At 43.7% G+C, this 19,421-nt stretch overlaps 1 protein-coding gene across 1 annotated transcript in view; it reads left to right on the forward strand.

The window, feature by feature from the left end:
• Positions 1 to 19,421, forward strand: part of LOC133130512 (cadherin EGF LAG seven-pass G-type receptor 1-like) — a 74,123-nt gene that overhangs the window by 53,800 nt on the left and 902 nt on the right. The window contains exons 30-32 of the mRNA XM_061245154.1: positions 17,278 to 17,463; positions 17,614 to 17,858; positions 18,325 to 18,467. Coding sequence (XP_061101138.1) covers positions 17,278 to 17,463; positions 17,614 to 17,858; positions 18,325 to 18,467 — 574 coding nt within the window. The remainder of the gene's footprint in view (positions 1 to 17,277; positions 17,464 to 17,613; positions 17,859 to 18,324; positions 18,468 to 19,421) is intronic.

Raw genomic sequence — 19,421 nt, forward strand, 5'->3', positions numbered from 1 at the left:
TGACCATCAACACAAGGTGCAGGTCAGTATCACTCCTACGCACGCACGCACACATATAAACACATACACGCGCACACACACACTCACGCACACATATATACACACACAATATGTGGTGCCTCGGGGTGGATCCTGAGGTGCAGTGGGTGGGCGCAGCTGGAAACCAGACACAGGAGATAGCAGATATCAGAAAAAATTATTATTTTTATTTTTTCTGTGTTTTTTTTTTCCGGGGTATTGGTGATAGCGCCCCCCCCCCCTCAGCGCAAGGGTAGGGGAAAACTGGAGAAATAAAAGGGGCCGTTCAGGCAAAAATAAACTAAGGTTCTTCCCAGACCGGGGTATGCTCCAGGGCCTCCTCCCTCCTTCCCTCTTCAGCCGCGTCCGGGCTGGGTGGGGGAAACACAAAGATATAGGGGAAGTAGGATGGGATTTTATTTGGCTCACGTGTCCGTTCCGGGTCTTTGGGGTTGCCGTTCGTAAAGGTGGGGTCTCCTTCAGGTTCAGTACAGCAGGGCATAGACGGTCCTTCCTCTCTCTGCCTTTCACACTCTCACACGCTCAGGAAGGCCTCGACCGCGCCTTAAATACCATTCCCTGCTCATTAAGAAACAGGCTGCAGCTGAGTCAGTACCTTTCCATTCTGCTCACTCATGTGCGCTGTCCGTGGTCCTGGATTGCAGGTAGAGGGATCTCTCCCCAAGATCTCCCCATCACCTCTCTAGGAAGATACACTCCTTCCCAGACTTCTCCCAATGCGTGACGTCTGCGCGGTTGCTCTGCGCGGGTCCCTCCAGGGTTCTCCCCCCACGTGGCACAACATGCGGGAGCAGGGGTGCCACAACATATACATTATACATTATATACACACACGCACACATACGCACACACACACATACACACGCACACACACACACATGCACAGGCATGTACGCACACACACACACTTTTATGTGCTGTTATGATGAGCTGATATTGGTATTAATTTGATTGCAATACTTCCTCAGCACTCTGCAGCTCTTCCAGTGCTGATGTTTCCACGCTCTTCCAAAGGGCTGAAGAGGCAGAAAAGGGACTGGGTCATTCCCCCCATCAACTTCCCAGAGAACGACAGAGGCCCCTTCCCCAAATATATGGTGCAGGTAGGTGCCTGGCGCTTTGGTTTGCCCATTTCAGTTTGGTTACAACTCAGTCAGGTTTTACTGACCGACGCCTGGTTGTTTTTGTGTTCACAGATCAGATCCAGCAGGGATAAGGAAGTGCCGGTGCATTACAAAATCACTGGGCCTGGGGCAGATGAGCCCCCTGTTGAGCTGTTCAAAATTGACCGAGATTCTGGCTGGCTCTATGTAACACAGCCTTTGGACCGAGAGATGCGAGATGAATATAAAGTGAGTTGTTGTTTTTTGTTTTTTTTTCAGGAACATAAAAACATTTTTTGTGTTTGGTCCCAGCTGCAACTTCAGGCCTGTGTAGTCCACCTATTCAGGAAGGCTGGGGATCACATGCTTGTGTCAGTCAATCACTTCTTTGATCATGGTTTTTAGCAGCTATTGGTCAATGATCAATGATAGAATCGAGGGTACATTTCTGCACGACACACGTGTCTGTAAAACTGTTGTATCGTCTGTCTTCAAATGTCATTTTATGTTTCGTTTTTTGTTTAATACCCTCGATTTGTAATCTTTTTCTCTCTCCTTGGTACCCTCTTCCCCCTCTCTAGCTCTTTGCTCACACTGAAGCAGTGGGTGAAACTACTGCGACCGAGGATCCCATGGAAATTATCATCTTTGTGATCGATCAGAACGACGAGAAACCCAAATTCACTCATGAAACCTTTTTTGGCGAGTTAGCTGAAGGATCCAAAGCAGCTAGGCTCATCTCAGGGCAAATGTCAGTATGGTACAACAGAAGCATAGCCTTTGACAGCAGTAGCAATATTCACTAGCTGGGTTGACTGCCCAAGATCCATCATCACAAACGACCATGGTGGTGTTGTTCTGTTGAATTAGATACATTTTTGTTTAATTATTCATGCTGATATTAATTTGTGTTCACTCATTTTCCCTCTTAAGGTTTCGAATTTATGAAGGTGACCGCTGTTGATCTAGATGAACCTGGTTCAGCTAATTCTGACATTAGATACAGAATTGTGAGCCAAGACCCAGAGAGTCCATCACAAGAGATGTTCTTTATTAACTCTATAACTGGAGGGATCCAACTTAAAACAGAGGGGCTGGACAGAGAGGTATGCAATTCACTTATAACAGGATCTATATGAAAAAACGACAATGATTTTAAGACAATGTAAAAAAGCGAATCCAGTGAGAGAACCATTTTGCTTTTCCTTTTGCAGAACTTTCCTAAATATACATTGGTAATTAGCGCTGCTGATATGGAGGGGTATGGCCTCTCAACCACCTGCAATGCAATCATCACAGTAACCAACAGCAACAACAACGCTCCTCAGTTTGACCCAAATTCAGTAAGTGAGCTTTAAGTGGAACTTTTCAGTTATGTGAAGTGTGCTATTCAAGTCTTTCCTATCCACAGTGTGGTGGGTTGTGCAGTTTCTGTTAATGTTAAAGAAGCATCCTTTAAGTTGAATTGTGTCTTCTACTTTGTGTAACACACATTCTGTAAACTTTCTCTTCCATAGTACACAGTGACTGTCCCTGAGAATGAAGTGGGTGCCCTAGTGGTGAAAATGCCAGTGACTGATGGGGATGAACCTTACACACCAACCTGGTCAACTAAATACAAGATTATTGAAGGAGACAATGGAGGGTTCTTCAATGTTACCACTGGACCCAGCAAGCTGGAGGGCATTATTACTACAGTCAAGGTGAATATCCATGCTCTGGAGACCAAACATCTCAAAGGATCTCTGATCCACATAATAGTTAATCTGCTTCAGCACCAAGCTTTTGCCTTTGCAAATTTCAAATTATTTATACATTATTAATTGTATATTTTCTGTCCCCAATCAGGGCCTTGATTTTGAGAAGAACGCAAAGTACACCTTGTTGATCACCGTGGAGAACGATGCCCCGTTTGTCACCAATCTGCCAACCTCCACTGCCACAGTTATTGTGATCGTGGAGGATGTGAACGATGCTCCAGTGTTTAATCCAGTCGAGAAGGTGGTCATTAAACCAGAGAACCTGGAAGTTGGTGCTAACATAATTGCATATACAGCAACTGACCCTGACATGGCAAAAAAACAGAAAGTATGGTAAGAAAATATTTCTGGGAATGCAACATTTAACACAGCAGCGTTCACATGGAATAACCTGAATCAGGTTCACTGGTATTTCTGGACCTTCCTTAGCCCACATTACTTGCTTAGGCTAATCAACTGTAAGTCACTTTGGATAAAAGCTTCAGCTAAATAACTGTAATGTACACACGCGCCTGCCAGCCAGCTGATTATTTTTCCCACAGCAACCACAAGCTGTGTGCGCTTACCACTAAAGTGTAGCTAATGCTTAGTTTACCTAAAAGCGATATAGGGTCTTGCACGGTATCAGGCCTGGTCTTGAAATCCCCCAGAGTTGACCTGGCAAGTTATTGCACTTTGTGTGGGGAAAAATACATCCTAATAAATCCGCTGCAGCCAGTGGTGTATTAAATGAAAGTCTACAAACTCGTGGTTGAGAAAGAACAGAAACAAGCAATTGAGTATTTTTTTCCCTGTAGGTATAAATCGGTCGTTGATCCGGCTGCATGGCTGAACGTCAATAGAGAGACTGGACTTATCAAAGTGATCAGCCCCATGGATAGAGAATCTCCCTTTGTCAAAGGGGGCAGATACCGGGCCCTCATCCTGGCCATTGATGATGGTATATATATATATTTAGATATATATATATATATATATATATATATATATATATATTGTTGACCATTGATGCTTCCTTGTATCCATTCAGTACTGTGAACTAAGACCTGCCTCTTTTTTTCATAGGTGATGTCCCTGCAACGGGAACTGGGATTGAGCTGGAAGATGTAAATGACAACGCTCCCACAATCAAGGAGAGGGTGATCACGATCTGTAACCGAGAATCTCAGCCCGTGACGCTGTCCGTCACTGACCGAGACGGGCCTGGATTCACCTCCCCCTTTCGGGTGGATCTACAGGGAATGAGCGCGAACAACTGGACCGCTCGCATGAATGACGCAAGTAAGCAAGCCTGTTTACCAGTTTTAGCTTTAGCGCCATCTGTCAGGTTCTGTGTTTTCTGTTTTCTGTTCTGTATAAGTTAGCGTTTTTGTTTATTGTTACCCTTCTGAGTCTTTGGACTCCCTTTGGTTTATCGGTTAGTGCTTTTGGTTTCTGATTTTGTTTCTTCGCCTGTTTGGACTACCTGTTTGTTTTCTGCCTGTGACCGCGACCATTCTCTGGATTACCTGTGTTGTTACCGTTTGCCTGGATACCAAACTTTTGCCTGGACTATCTATTACGAATTGCCTGTCCTGTACCATTCCTGTTTGCTGATTCTCGACCCCTGCCTGTATGATCTACGATAAACTTAAAGACTTTAACTTGAGCTTTTGTGGTCTCACTATTGGGTTTGTTGATCTGGCCAAACATGAACCCAGCAAGCCCAACCCCGACCCAGGAGACGCTGAGACGGCAGGGACAACAACTTGGAGTGCGTGACACCGAGCTTCATTCCCTGAACCAGGACTTGGCCCACCTTCAGCACCTGATGGCCACTTTGGCTAACTCTCTGGCCGGTGCTCAAGTTCCTCAACCTCTGTCAGTTCCCATCCAGAGCCCTGTCTGCCCCCGCCTGAACACTATGATGGAGATCCTCGATCCTGCAGCTCGTTCCTGTCCCAGTATTCACTGATTTTAAAAGTACAGCCGACCGAACGTTCCCGAGTGCCATACTTCGCCATGAAGAGGGTCTTCGACCGGGCTGTTTCGGGACCTGCTGCCACACGTCGATTCTTTTGCATCTGCCAGGGTAACCGCTCCGTATGGTAAATGGTTGGCTTTTATATAGGGCCTTTATCCAAAGTGCTGTACAATTGATGCTTCTCATTCACCCATTCATACACACACTCACACACCGACGGCGATTGGCTGCCATGCAAGGCACCGAGCCATGTCGCCCGTATCTGACTATTCCATTGAGTTCCAGACCCTGGCAGCCTGAGCCGGTTGGGGACACACTGAAAATCTTGGAGCATTCTACAACAGACCATCACAACAGATTCTCGACGAGTTGACCGCCTGTGAGTGCCTCTGCCTGTACTGCCTGGTCATTGTCTGAACATGTGTCTGTTAAAAGACAACGCCCATCAGTGAACAAGGGGGTCCTGATGGGTGCCACCATGGATCCATCCCCCTCAGCCTCCTGTTCCACCCTGCTCGCCATCACCTCCTGGAAGAGGGGTGATGACTTTAAGCCCAACTCTGGTCCGTTGACTTGGAATATCCACCACCACACTCACCCAAGCTCTCCGCACCAACGCGCCCCCTGGTGCGACCCCTGGCCGAAGCCAGCACTGTAACCACTCCTGCCAGACTTCTGATCTCCGGGAGTCACCAGGAGGAGATCTCTTTCTACGTAATGAAATCACCCCTCATTCCTGTGATTTTGGGCAAACCCTGGCTTCTCCAGCACAACCTCCAAGTGGACTGGGTCCAGGGAACCATAACCGGCTGGAGCCCCAACTGTCACCAGTCCTGCTATTCCTGAGACCCCTCCTGACCTGTCCCCCATCCCGCTCGTCAACCACGAAGTCCGTCAGGTGTTCTGCGAGTCCTGGGCCTGCTCCCTACCTCCTCTCCACTCGTGAGATTGTACTGTAAGGGAAACACCAGCAGTTCATGACTGAAAGATTGTGAGAGCTGTGAAGAAACATCAGTTAGTGACAAAAAATCTCCACAGGGCAGGAGTGAAGGTATCTCAATCAACTGTTCGAAGAAGACTTTGAGAGCAGCAATATAGAGGCTATACCACAAGATGCAAACCACTCATCAGTAGTAAGAATTTGGAAAGAAGTACAGAGATGAGCCGCAAAAATGTTCAGGAACAAAGTGTTACGGACTGATGAGACCATGATTAACCTACCAAAGTAATGGAAAGACCAAAGTGTGGAGAAAGGGATCTGCTCATGATCTAAAACATACGAGCTCATCTGTGAAGCACAGTGGAGGAAGTGTCATGACTTGGGCTTGCATGGGTGCTTCAGGAGTGGGCTCTTCAGTGATGATCACTAGACTTTAACCCAACTGAGCATGTATTTCACCTCCTGAAGAGGAGATTTAAGGAAGAAACATCTGAAAGAAGATGCAGTAGAAGCCTGGAAAGGCATCACAAAAGAAGAAAGCAAAAGTTTGGTGCTGTCAATTGGTCTCAGGCTTAGTGCAGTTATTGCAAGCAAGGAATATTCTACCAAATATTAAGTGTTATTTACTTTCATTTACTTAAATACTCTCTGTTCTAATACTTTTGCTCACCTACAAATAGGGTGGTCTGATACCAAAGTTGCGATGTTCTAAGTAGTTTAACACGTCCAGGTGTAAATACCAGGAAATAAAAAGTTGAATGTGATTTCAGCTTTTATCTCAACCCCAGATGTATTCAGTGTATTGTAAACTTCTGTTCCCATAACAGAAACTTGACTGTTTCATTTATTTGTTCCAGAGACGGGCATAATACTTGGACTGAGAACCTATTTGGAAGAGAATGACTACACTGTTATCCTCCGCGTATATGACAGCCAGGGACTGTTCCAGGACAACACCATTACTGCCACTGCAACTTGGGAAGCCTGCATAACTAGGGGTTCTTTTTGCATCAGACCGACTTAGAATTACCGTCTGAGTTCACTTTAAATTGACATGAATTGGCATCTGTGTTCATGATCAATTTATTTGTGTATTTTTGCATTGATATTCTTGCTGTATTGTATTGTGTGCTTTGGGCTAAGAATTTTATTATAAGAATTTCTATGCTATTTTTGACAACAACAAAAAAATCTGCTTGAGCTGATTCTTTTATTTCTTTTTTTGAGCAAATGATTGCAAATTCATTGTAATTTTTCTAAAATTAATATACTTTTCTAAAAATTTTTACCATTTACACTTCTTTTTTTAACACAATTTACTTTTGCTCACATTTTAATTGGAGCTACAATTGTTTGGAAAAATATGAGATCAACAAAAGACAGATATGGGAAAATGTAGTGTAGTAGGATGTGATAGATATACTTTACATAACCCTTGAGTTAAAACTAAATACACATTAAAGTGTCAGACTAGTCAATGCTGGCAGGAAGGTGACAGTAATGCTAATAACAACGCATTACAACAGTAGTATGCAGAAGAGCATCTCTGAACACACAACACATCAAACCTCTGTGTGGATAGGCTACAGCAGCAGAAGACCAATAAGTCAAAAAGTCTAATAAATACCTAATAAAATGCTCCCTGAGTGTAAATTGTAATGGTTAGATGTTATTTTTCCTAAGCTATTTTTGAATGTATTAGAATAGAAAAATGTTGAACAAGAGTGCAGTTTTCTTGCACATCCTCCAGTGTGGAGCTGTCATATAAAAACACATCGTTGGAGAAAAGCAATACTGATGTCAGTGAGAGAATCAAGAGAGATGGCTGAAAATGTCTTTGTTCCTCAGGTTTGCCTGTGTGGTTTCTTTTGCTGTCTTGCAGAATCGATAGAAGTACACAGTACTGCTATGGATGTGAAAATCTAATAAATACTGAATAAAGTGCTCACTGAGTGTAAGTATGGTGTTACCTGCTTCATCATTTTGGGTTCTATTCGATTGTGAAGAGGAGGATCTCGGCTTTCTTGTAATATTTCTAATAACTTTTTACTGTACATTTTCAGCAAGATCAGCTCATTTCAAACTGTGTTTTTGAGAATAATTGACTCCAAAGTCTGTGTCTGTCCATGTTTGATTTGACAAAAATGATTGTTGCGACTCACAACAGAACACATTTCCTCATGATAAGTATTCAAAGACTGAAATAATTGGTTAAAGTATACATTTCACAATGTCGTCTGTATTTGCTTTCTCCTGGTACATACCTTCACAGCTCTGATTAGTGGGTCAGAAGGCCAGCAAGCTAAGCATCACTGCAAAGGGGCGGCTTGTAGCGTAGTGGTTAAGGTACATGACTGGGAAGCCACAATACGATCTGCACAGCCGTTGGGCCCTTGAGCAAGGCCCTTAACCCTGCATTGCTCCAGGGGAGGATTGTCTCTTGCTGAGTCTAATCAACTGTATGTCTCTGGATAAGAGCGTCTGCCAAATGCCATTAATTTAATATGATAGTTCTGTCCACAGAGCCCACTAGAGTGCTGAATAAACAGAATTAGATTAACTCTTCTGTCTGTGGTTTCACAGTGCGCCTGTTTAAGCTTAATCGCCTGTTAGTCTCATCACACGCCACTGCCTCTACACAGATTAAAAGTGTGATCTATATATTGTTTGTTTACTGACCTCTAGTGTTTTCTGTTTTTCTTGCATTCTGATTTATTCCTGAGCCCTCCCACTTTGCACAGCTGTGGTCAATCACCTTAATGACAACCTTAGGTGTATATATACTACTGCTGTTTGTTTCTCTTTTCATGTCTGCCCTGATGAAGGCCACTATTTGGCCGAAACATGTTGGCATTTTTTAGTGTTCAACTATGAACTAGCCTTTTATAATAAAGCTGTTTTTTACTTCATTGGAAGAGTGCCTTGGATCCACTTCTTTTGCTCTTTTAACTGGATGGTTTCCCCATGTTTTGGACCAAAGAGCACCTTCCATTATACTTTTGACTTGAACGCCGTAGCCCTCCTCCTCTTCTGTTTTTTTAAAAGTATGATCTGTTGGTGCGGAGTTTAGAATGGTGCAAAAAACAAAAAACATCCAGTGAGCAGCAGTTATTTGGCCAAAAACGCCTTGTCAATGAGAGAGGTCAGTGGGGCCAGCCTGGTCAAAGCTGACAGGAAGGTGACAGTAACGCAAATCGTGTGATCAGTGGCCCATCGATGGCAACCGTCTTGTGAGACTGGCCATCCCAAGATAGATAACAACATCTTTGTTACTGCATTATGTACGTGTGTATGCATCATGTATGTTGGTAACTACGAATATTTTAAAAAAGCAATGAAAACCTGCTGAGCGATAAGTTTGCGGATGATCTGTAGCCTTGTAATTCTGTGCTTGTAGAATGATTTATTGCTTAATTTGCTGATATGAAATCATTGTTGTTGCCTTCTCTGAAGAATACCGCTAGCATAGCACTTAGCAGTATACTGGAAATGCTATTCAGCCTTAAATGGTAAAATGGTAAATGGTTGGCATTTATATAGCGCCTTTATCCAAGGCGCTGTACAATTGATGCTTCTTATTCACCCATTCATACACACACTCACACGCCGACGGTAATTGGCTGCCATGCAAGGCCCCGACCAGCTCGTCAGGAGCATTTTGGGGGTTAGGTGTCTTGCTCAGGGACACTTCGACACAGCCCAGGAGGGGGATCGAACCGGCAACCCTGCGACTGCCAGACGACTGCTCTTACTGCCTGAGCCATGTCGCCCCCGCCTTACCTCCCTGTTGACAAACTAAGCACTTAAATTACCTGATAAAAGCATTAAATCGATCACAGATGTCCCTTTGGTGACTCTACGGCATCATTAAAACAGTGTCCAAAGAAATCGTAAACAGAACGTGGCAAACTACAGAGCATGTCAGATATGATACAATTTACATAGAATCAGTTGTACAGCCACGAACATTTAGTCTAGTACAGTGTTTCTTAACTGGTGGGTCGCAACAAAAGTGGGTGTCCTGGATGGGTCGCGGAGGGATGGTGTCAACAAAAAAAAAAAAAAAAAGAAACGCATTCTTTTCATGCAACCGCTTAACGTTGACCCCAGAGCCACAGAGATAGGCTACCTAGGCCTACTAGTTGACCCAAAACCTTTATTTTGATGTCAGGCCCATGCCTGTTGTTGCCATGGAAATAGAATGTTTTGTGACATGTATCAATCATTTGAGCGGTAAAACGTTAGCGACCCGTCATGGCGAAACGAAAATACGAGCCCGAGTATTTGAAATATGGATTTAGCTATGTTGAGGACAAAGGCGTCCAGAAACCCCAATGTGTGGTGTGCGGTGAATTGCTGGCACAGGAGAGCATGAAACCCTCGAAACTGAAACGTCACTTGGAGACAAAACACCCGACTGTCGAAGATAGACCAGTCGAGTATTTTGAGAGGCGACGCCAGGAATTAAGGACTTCGCAAATGCGTCTAACTTCAGCATCCACACAGGTACAGGCAGTCCGTGCGTCGTACTACGTTGCCCACCGCATAGCAAGGGCCAAGAAGCCCCACAACATAGCAGAGCACCTCATCTTACCTGCAGCTATTGATATGGTCAGAGAGGTGGTAAACCAAGCCGCAGCAGATAAGTTGAAGACAATACCGCTATCGAATGATACAATATGTAAGCGTATTGAAGACATGTCTGAGGACATAAAGCAACAGACCCGCATCCAGGCAAGCACTAATTACGCCTTACAGATGGATGAGTCCACGGATATAGCCAACCATGCGATTTTACTTGTATATGTGAGGCACGTTTGGGAGGGAGATATACAAGAACAGTTTCTCTGCAGTAGAGATCTGCCTACCACTACAACGGCAGACGAGATTTTCAACTCTGTGGATTTGTACTTGGGTACTGTGGGCCTGAGCTGGGACAATTGCGTTGGGATTACAACTGATGGTGCTGCCTGCATGACTGGCAGGCATTGGGGAGTGGTGAAACGAATTCTTGAGAGGGCACCGAATGCAACCTGGAACCATTGCTTTCTCCATCGGGAGGCATTAGCCGCAAAACACATGGTGCCAATGCTTGATTGCACATTGAAAGATGTTGTAGAAGTGGTGAATCACATTAAACGCAGTGGCAAGAATAGCCGGTGTTTCAAAACTCTCTGTAAAGACCTGGGCGCAGAGCACTTGCAGTTGTTATATCACTCGGAAGTTCGCTGGCTGTCGAGAGGAAAAATTTTGACTCGGTTTTGCGAACTGAAAGAAGAAATAACAGCTTTCCTCTCCGAGACTAACTCGCTTTATGCTGAGCTGTTTGACAGTAAGTTCTGGCTGGCCCACATTGCCTATCTTGTTGATGTGTTCGAGCACCTAAACACACTGAACTTATCTTTGCAAGCGAAGGGGCATAATAAGTTCGAGCAGTCCGATAAAGTGAATGCGTTTAAGAAGAAGATCGCACTGTGGGAAAACAGAGTGTCCAAAGACAGGCTGGACATGTTTCCCAACGCCCATCATGAAATACGTCAGCTGGACACTGTCGCGCACAAAAATGCCCTGAAGAGCAGCATTACGGCGCACCTCAGGAAACTGCAAACGCGGTTTCATGATTACTTCCCAGAGACATCGAGTGAACATGAACAGTGGGTGCGCGATCCCTTTGGAATCGACCTCGAAAGCGCTGCGTTGCCGTGTAATGAAGAGAATTGGCTGATTGAGCTTTCATGCGACCAGACGCTGAAAAAGAAATTCGGAGAAGTAAGCCTCTCTCACTTCTGGTGCAGTGTCACGGCTGAGTATTCCTCCTTGGCTATCCGTGCAATTAAAATCTTACTGCCCTTCAGCACTACTTACCTCAGTGAAAGTGGATTCTCCACTCTGGTCCAGCTCAAGTCCAAGCAAAGAAACAGGTTGGACACCGAACATGATCTATGTGTAGCTCTGTCTACCATAGTGCCTGATTTTGAGTCTCTGATCAGATCTGAAAAGCATCCCCAATTCTCTCATTAATGATCCTAAAACAGCCTAGGCCTAATTTGCTGAATTGTTAACAGCCTGTTCTGGTCTTTTCATTGTAAATCTGGTCAGGAGGTAGGCCCACCTCATATTATTTGCAGTGTTCACTCACATCCAGTTCATACAGTGTGATGTCAAATCTAAATGGATTAAATGTTTGAGTATTTTCCCAATGATTTAATATTTTAATACAAATGCCAATGTAATATCATATGTGCAGTAATATTTTTGAGAAATAAAATAAGTTGTCTTGAATGTAAAAAAAAAGTGGGTCGCGACCTAATGACCATAGGGAATTGTGGGTCCCAAGGCCAGACCAGTTAAGAACCACTGGTCTAGTACACATGGAAAAATATGCTGAAGCATGATAAAAAGGGTGTCAGGGTTTTAGTCCATTTATGGTGTTTGGATGTTTCTTGGCTAAGGGTTGTGTCCAGATATTAAAAATTTGTGCTGAATAGAATAAATAAATGATAAATGTACTACTACATGGCTCAGGCAGTAAGAGCAGTCGTCTGGCAGTCGGAGGGGTTGCCGGTTCGATCCCCCGCCCGGGCTGTGTCGAAGTGTCCCTGAGCAAGACACCAAACCCCCAAATGCTCCTGACGAGCTGGTCGGGGCCTTGCATGGCAGCCAATCGCCGTCGGTGTGTGAGTGTGTGTATGAATGGGTGAATGGAGAAGCATCATTTGTACAGCGCTTTGGATAAAGGCGCTATATAAATGCCTGCCATTTACCATTTACAATCAGGAACTAAAGGGCTTCTTCCGCCTTTCAGGCCACCAGCTGCCTCAATAGCTACATTTTTTACAGACACCACAGAAGAAGAACAGAAGAAAGCAGACGGTTCAGAGAAGCGGAGAGAATAGTTTCACTCATCAAATGGGTCCTGAAATATACTATGAAGTTATCCTTCTCTTCATGCATGTAAGTCTGAGCTCCACTGCCACTTACTCTGTTGTAATTTGTCATGGACACAATTTTTTTAAATATGCAGTTGTCAGTTTCAGACATTTGACTGTTAATTTAAAGCCTGGTTCATGAATTAGATCTAGATCTTTGTGTATCCCTTTGTCCTGCTGTGACCACAAATCAAAATGAATAAAATGTTTTATGCTTATTTTGTGCTTTATTGTATGCCTTTTGCCACTATTGGCATTGCTTTGTATACTGTGTTGTGCTGCGTTGTGTTTTAATGATTAGACTAACTAGCTCATCTGTGGTTTCACAGTGTATCTGTTTAAGCAATCTTAGCACACGCCACTTCCTCTATACAAATGAAAAGTGTGATTTCAATGATACTGCATGATCGTTGGTGCAGTTTATAGAGTTTACTCAGAATGGTGCGAAAAACAAAAAACAGTGAGCGTGCTTTGTATACTGTGTTGTGCTGTTTTGTGTTTTAATGACTAGACTCTGCCTCGCAAAGCAAATCTAACGCAATTGCAAGTAACAGAAGCAATGGAAACTTTTTTCCCTTTGATCAAATCTTTTTGGCGAATTCATTTTAATTCAATTTAAATATTGCCTAAAAAATGTAACCTGCTTTTCGGTTTTATTTTGGAAAAATGTATGTGTTTGGAACATGAAGCTTTCAAGCCCCAAAAGAGTTTATCTTACTGTTACACTTAAATACTTTTTGTATTAAAGGTTCATCATCGAAGTTGTTGGCAATGACTATTCAGAATAACACATTAAAGGCTTATACAAGAAGCTATAATTACAGACAGAAATGGCAAGCCAATTTCACCAAAGATGACATTTGGTCTGAAAAACAGCTGAACCTCTTGACCATGTCCGCATGCTCTTAGGCATTTTGTTGCTGCCACATGATTGGATGATTAAATATTCACTTAACAAGCTGGTGTACAGGTCTACCTAATAAGGTGCTCACTGAGGGTTCAGTTTACCATATATAGTATGCTACTATGTCACTTCAAAATCTTTTTATAGATAGTCAAGTGGAATGGTTTTCCACTCTAAACCTTCCAAATTTCGATATATTTTAGTAAGTTACTGGGCATCTTTGCTACTTTTGTCTACGTTAGAAAATACTTCATAAAACTTCAGTGACACACAAAGGTTTTGCAGTATTTTGCCAACCACAATTTCTGTTCGGCTAAGTAATTCCGCTGTAATTCCGCTGTGTTGTGAAAAAAACTAAACCTATTACCTCACACCTCAGGGCTGGGCTACAGGTATACCAGCAGAGACTGTACCATGGCAACCGAGCAACACATCCATTAACACGGACACAACCCAACTCAGTAAAGGTATGAAAGCTGTAAATTAACTAAAGGCAAGGGGCCACCCCATCACTGCAAGGCCCCCCCCCAAAAAAAGGCCATTTGCCATAATAAATTAAATATACAAATTAGTATAATAAAATAAAACAACTGCCTGGTGCTGTGTCTTGTAAAGCATCAGTTCTGTCAATAATGTCACAGCTGCTGCCTGTCTCACTCCATCCATCCATCCATTATCTGAACCCGCTTATCCTGAACAGGGTCGCAGGGGGGCTGGAGCCTATCCCAGCATACATTGGCCGAAAGGCAGGAATACACCCTGGACAGGTCGCCAGTCCATTGCAGGGCACACACACAATTAATTCACTCACACACACACTCATACCTATGGGCAATTTAGACTCTCCAATCAGCCCAACCTGCATGTCTTTGGACTGTGGGAGGAAACCAGAGTACCCGGAGGAAACCCACGTGAACACGGGGAGAACATGCAAATTCCACACAGACAGGCCCCGGCCGACGGGGATTCAAACCCAGGACCTCCTTGCTGTGAGGCAGCAGTGCTACCCACTGCACCATCCGTGCCGACTGAGTGAAATTAATTTACTTGAATAGGCTTAACTTGTGAGGCACAAATAGCCGCCAATAGCATCCGTGTTTTTTGTAAAAACCAGCAGATGGCGGTGGCATGCAGATCCTATTAATAATCCTATATTGCGTCTTTCATTTTAAATCCAAGTACTAAACTAATGTTAAATACTACTCTTTTTTTTTTTTTTTAAAGAGACAAACGTAAAACGTGGACCCAAATTCTCAGATGGCTCAAAGAAGATGTCCACAGACACAATGATTTGGGAACCTGGAGACAGTCAGCATGACCATCAACACAAGGTGGGCAGCATCACTCCTGTGCACACACACACACACACACACACACACATACACACACACACGCACATACACAAACACACTCACACAAATACACACACACACACACTCATACACTCACACACACACTCACACACACTCACACACACACTCAAACACACAGGCACACACAAACTCACACACGCACATGCACACGCTCACACACACACACACATACACACACACATACACACATACACGCGCACACACACACTCACACGCACATACACACACATACACATGCACACACACACACACACACACACATGCACAGGCATGTAAGGACACACGCACCCTTTCATGTGCTGTTATGATGAGCTGATATTGGTATTAATTTGATTGCAATACTTCCTCAGCCTCAGCACTCTGCAGCTCTTCCAGTGCTGATGTTTCCACGCTCTTCCAAAGGGCTGAAGAGGCAGAAAAGAGACTGGGTCAAGCCCCCCATCAACTTCCCAGAGAACGACAGAGGCCCCTTCCCCAAACAGATGGTGCAGGTAGGTGCCCGGCGCTTTGGTTTGCCCATTTCAGTTTGGTTACAACTCAGTCAGGTTTTACTGACCGACGCCTGGTTGTTTTTGTGTTCACAGATCAGATCCAGCAGGGATAAGGAAGTGCCGGTGCAATACAAAATCACTGGGCCTGGGGCAGATGAGCCCCCTGTTCAGCTGTTCTACATTGACCAAACCTCTGGCTGGCTCAGTGTCACAAAGCCTTTGGACCGAGAGATGCAAGATAAATATGAAGTGAGTTTATATTTATATATTTTATATATTTTATATTTACATTTTTTGTGTTTGGTTGAGTCCCAGCTGCAACTTCAGGCCAGTGTAGTCCATCTATTCAGGAACGCTGGGGATCACATGCTTGTGTCAGTCAATCACTTCTTTGATCAGGGTTTTTAGCAGCTATTGGTCAATCATTGATCATTGATCATTCAGGGGGCGACATGGCTCAGGCAGTAAGAGCAGGCTGGCGGAGGGTTGCTGGTTCGTTCCCCCGCCCGGGCTGTGTCGAAGTGTCCCTGAGCAAGACACCCAACCCCCAAATGCTCCTGACGAGCTGGTCGGGGCCTTGCATGGCAGCCAATCGCCGTTGGTGTGTGAGTGTGTGTATGAATGGGTGAATGGAGAAGCATCAGTTGTACAGCGCTTTGGATAAAGGCGCTATATAAATGTCTGCCATTTATAGAATCGAGGGTACATTTCTGCACTACACACGTGTCTGTAAAACTGTTGTATTGTCTTCAAATGTCATTTTATGTTTTGTTTTTTGTTTAATACCCTCGATTTTTAATCTTTTTCTCTCTCCTTGGTACCCTCTTCCCCCTCTGTAGCTCTTTGCTCACGCTGAAGCAGTGGGTGAAACTACTGCGACCGAGGATCCCATGGAAATTATCATCTCTGTGATCGATCAGAACGATGAGAGACCCAAATTCACTGATGAAACCTTTTTTGGCAAGTTAGCTGAAGGATCCAAAGCAGGTAGGCTCATCTCAGGGCAAATGTCAGTATGGTACAACAGAAGCATAGCCTTTGACAGCAGTAGCAATATTCACTAGCTGGGTTGACTGTTCAAGATCCATTAACACAAACGGCCATGGTGGTGTTGTTCTGTTGAATTAGATACATTTTTGTTTAATTGTTCATGCTGATATTAATTTGCGTTCATTCATTTTCCCTCTTAAGGTTTTGAATTTATGAAGGTGACCGCTGTTGATCTAGATGCACCTGGTTCAGCTAATGCTGACATTAGATACAGTATTGTGAGCCAAGACCCAGAGAGTCCAAAACCAAATATGTTCTTTATTAACACTATAACTGGAGGGATCCAACTGAAATCAGTGGGGCTGGACAGAGAGGTATGCGATCCACTTATAACAGGATCTATATGAAAAAACGACAATGATTTTAAGAAAATGTAAAAAAGCGAATCCAGTGAGAGAACCATTGTGCTTTTCCTTTTGCAGAACTTTCCTCAATATACATTGGTAATTAGCGCTGCTGATATGGAGGGGGACGGCCTCTCAACCACCTGCAATGCAAGCATCACAGTAACCGACAGCAACGACAACGCTCCTCAGTTTGTCGAATATTCAGTAAGTGAACTTTAAGTGGGACTTTTCAGTTATGTGAGGTGTGCTATTCAAGTCTTTCCTATCCATAGTGTGGTGGGTTGTGCAGTTTCTGTTAATATTAAAGAAGCATCCGTTAAGTTGAATTGTGTCTTCTACTTTGTGTAACACACATTCTGTAAACTTTCTCTTCCATAGTACACAGTGACTGTCCCTGAGAATGCAGTGGGTGCCCTAGTGGTGAAAATGCCAGTGACTGATGGGGATGAACCTCACACACTAGCCTGGTCAACTAAATACAAGATTATTGAAGGAGACAATGGAGGGTTCTTCAATGTTACCACTGGACCCAGCAAGCTGGAGGGCATTATTACTACAGTCAAGGTGAATATCCATGCTCTGGAGACCAAACATCTCAAAGGATCTCTGATCCACAAAATAGTTAATCTGCTTCAGCACCAGGCTTTTGTCAGACTGTTGCAAATTTTAAATTATTTATACATTTTTAATTGTATATTGTCTGTCCCCAATCAGGGCCTTGATTTTGAGAAGAACGCAAAGTACACCTTGTTGGTCACCGTGGAGAACGATGCCCCTTTTGTCACCAATCTGCCCACCTCCACTGCCACAGTTATTGTGAACGTGGAGGATGTGAACGAGGCCCCAGTGTTTAATCCAGTTGAGAAGGTGGTCATTAAACCAGAGAACCTGGAAACTGGTGCTGACATAATTGCATATACAGCAACTGACCCTGACACGGCAAAAAATCAGAAAGTGTGGTAAGGGAATGTTTCTGGGAATACAACATTTAACACAGCATTGTTCACACTGAATAACCTGAATCAGGTTCACTGGTATTTCTGTACCTTCCTTAGCCCGCATTGCTCGCTTAGGCTAATCAACTGTAAGTCACTTTGGATAAAAGCATCAGCTAAATAACTGTAATGTACACGCATGCCTGCCAGCCAGCTGATTATTTTTCCCACAGCAACCACAAGCTGTGTGCGCTTACCACTAAAGTGTACCTAATGCTTAGTTTACCTAAAAGCGATATAGGGTCTTGCACGGTATCAGGCCTGGTCTTGAAATCCCCCAGAGTTGACCTGGCAAGTTATTGCACTTTGTGTGGGGAAAAATACATCTTAATAAATCCGCTGCAGCCAGTGGTGTATTAAATGAAAGTCTACAAACTAGTGGTTGAGAAAGAATAGAAACAAGCAATTGAGTATTTTTTTCCCCCTGTAGGTATAAATCGGGCGATGATCCAGCTGGATGGCTGAACGTCAATAGAGAGACTGGACTTATCAAAGCGAGGAGCCCCATGGATAGAGAATCTCCCTTTGTCAAAGGGGGCAGATACCGGGCCCTCATCCTGGCCATTGATGATGGTATATATATATATATATACAGTGGTGTGAAAAAGTGTTTGCCCCCTTCCTGATTTCTTATTTTTTTGCATGTTTGTCACAATTAAATGTTTCAGATCATCAAACAAATTTAAATATTATTCAAAGACAACACAAGTAAACACAAAATGCAGTTTTTAAATGAAGGTTTTTATTATTAAGGGAGAAAAAAAATCCAAACCTACATGGCCCTGTGTGAAAAAGTGATTGCCCCCCCCTGTTAAAACATAACTTAACTGTGGTTTATCAAACCTGAGTTCAATTTCTCTAGCCACACCCCGGCCTGATTACTGTCACACCTGTTCTCAATCAAGAAATCACTTAAATAGGACCTGCCTGACAAAGTGAAGTAGACCAAATGATCCTCAAAAGCTAGACATCATGCCGAGATCTAAAGAAATTCAGGAACAAATGAGAAAGAAAGTAATTGAGATCTATCAGTTTGGAAAAGGTTATAAAGCCATTTCTAAAGCTTTGGGACTCCAGCGAACCACAGTGAGAGCCATTATCCACAAATGGCGAAAACATGGAACAGTGGTGAACCTTCCCAGGAGTGGCCGGCCGACCAAAATTACCCCAAGAGCGCAGCGACGACTCATCCAAGAGATCACAAAAGACTCCACAACAACATCCAAAGAACTGCAGGCCTCACTTGCCTCAGTTAAGGTCAGTGTTCATGACTCCACCATAAGAAAGAGACTGGGCAAAAATGGCCTGCATGGCAGAGTTCCAAGACGAAAACCACTGCTGAGCAAAAAGAACATTAAGGCTCATCTCAATTTTGCCAGAAAACATCTTGATGATCCCCAAGACTTTTGGGAAAATACTCTGTGGTCTGACGAGACAAAAGTTGAACTTTTTGGAAGGTGTGTGTCCCATTACATCTGGCGTAAAAGTAACACCGCATTTCAGAAAAAGAGCATCATACCAACAGTA

Source organism: Conger conger, chromosome 6 (assembly GCF_963514075.1).
Source record: "Conger conger chromosome 6, fConCon1.1, whole genome shotgun sequence".
Taxonomy (NCBI): domain Eukaryota; kingdom Metazoa; phylum Chordata; class Actinopteri; order Anguilliformes; family Congridae; genus Conger; species Conger conger.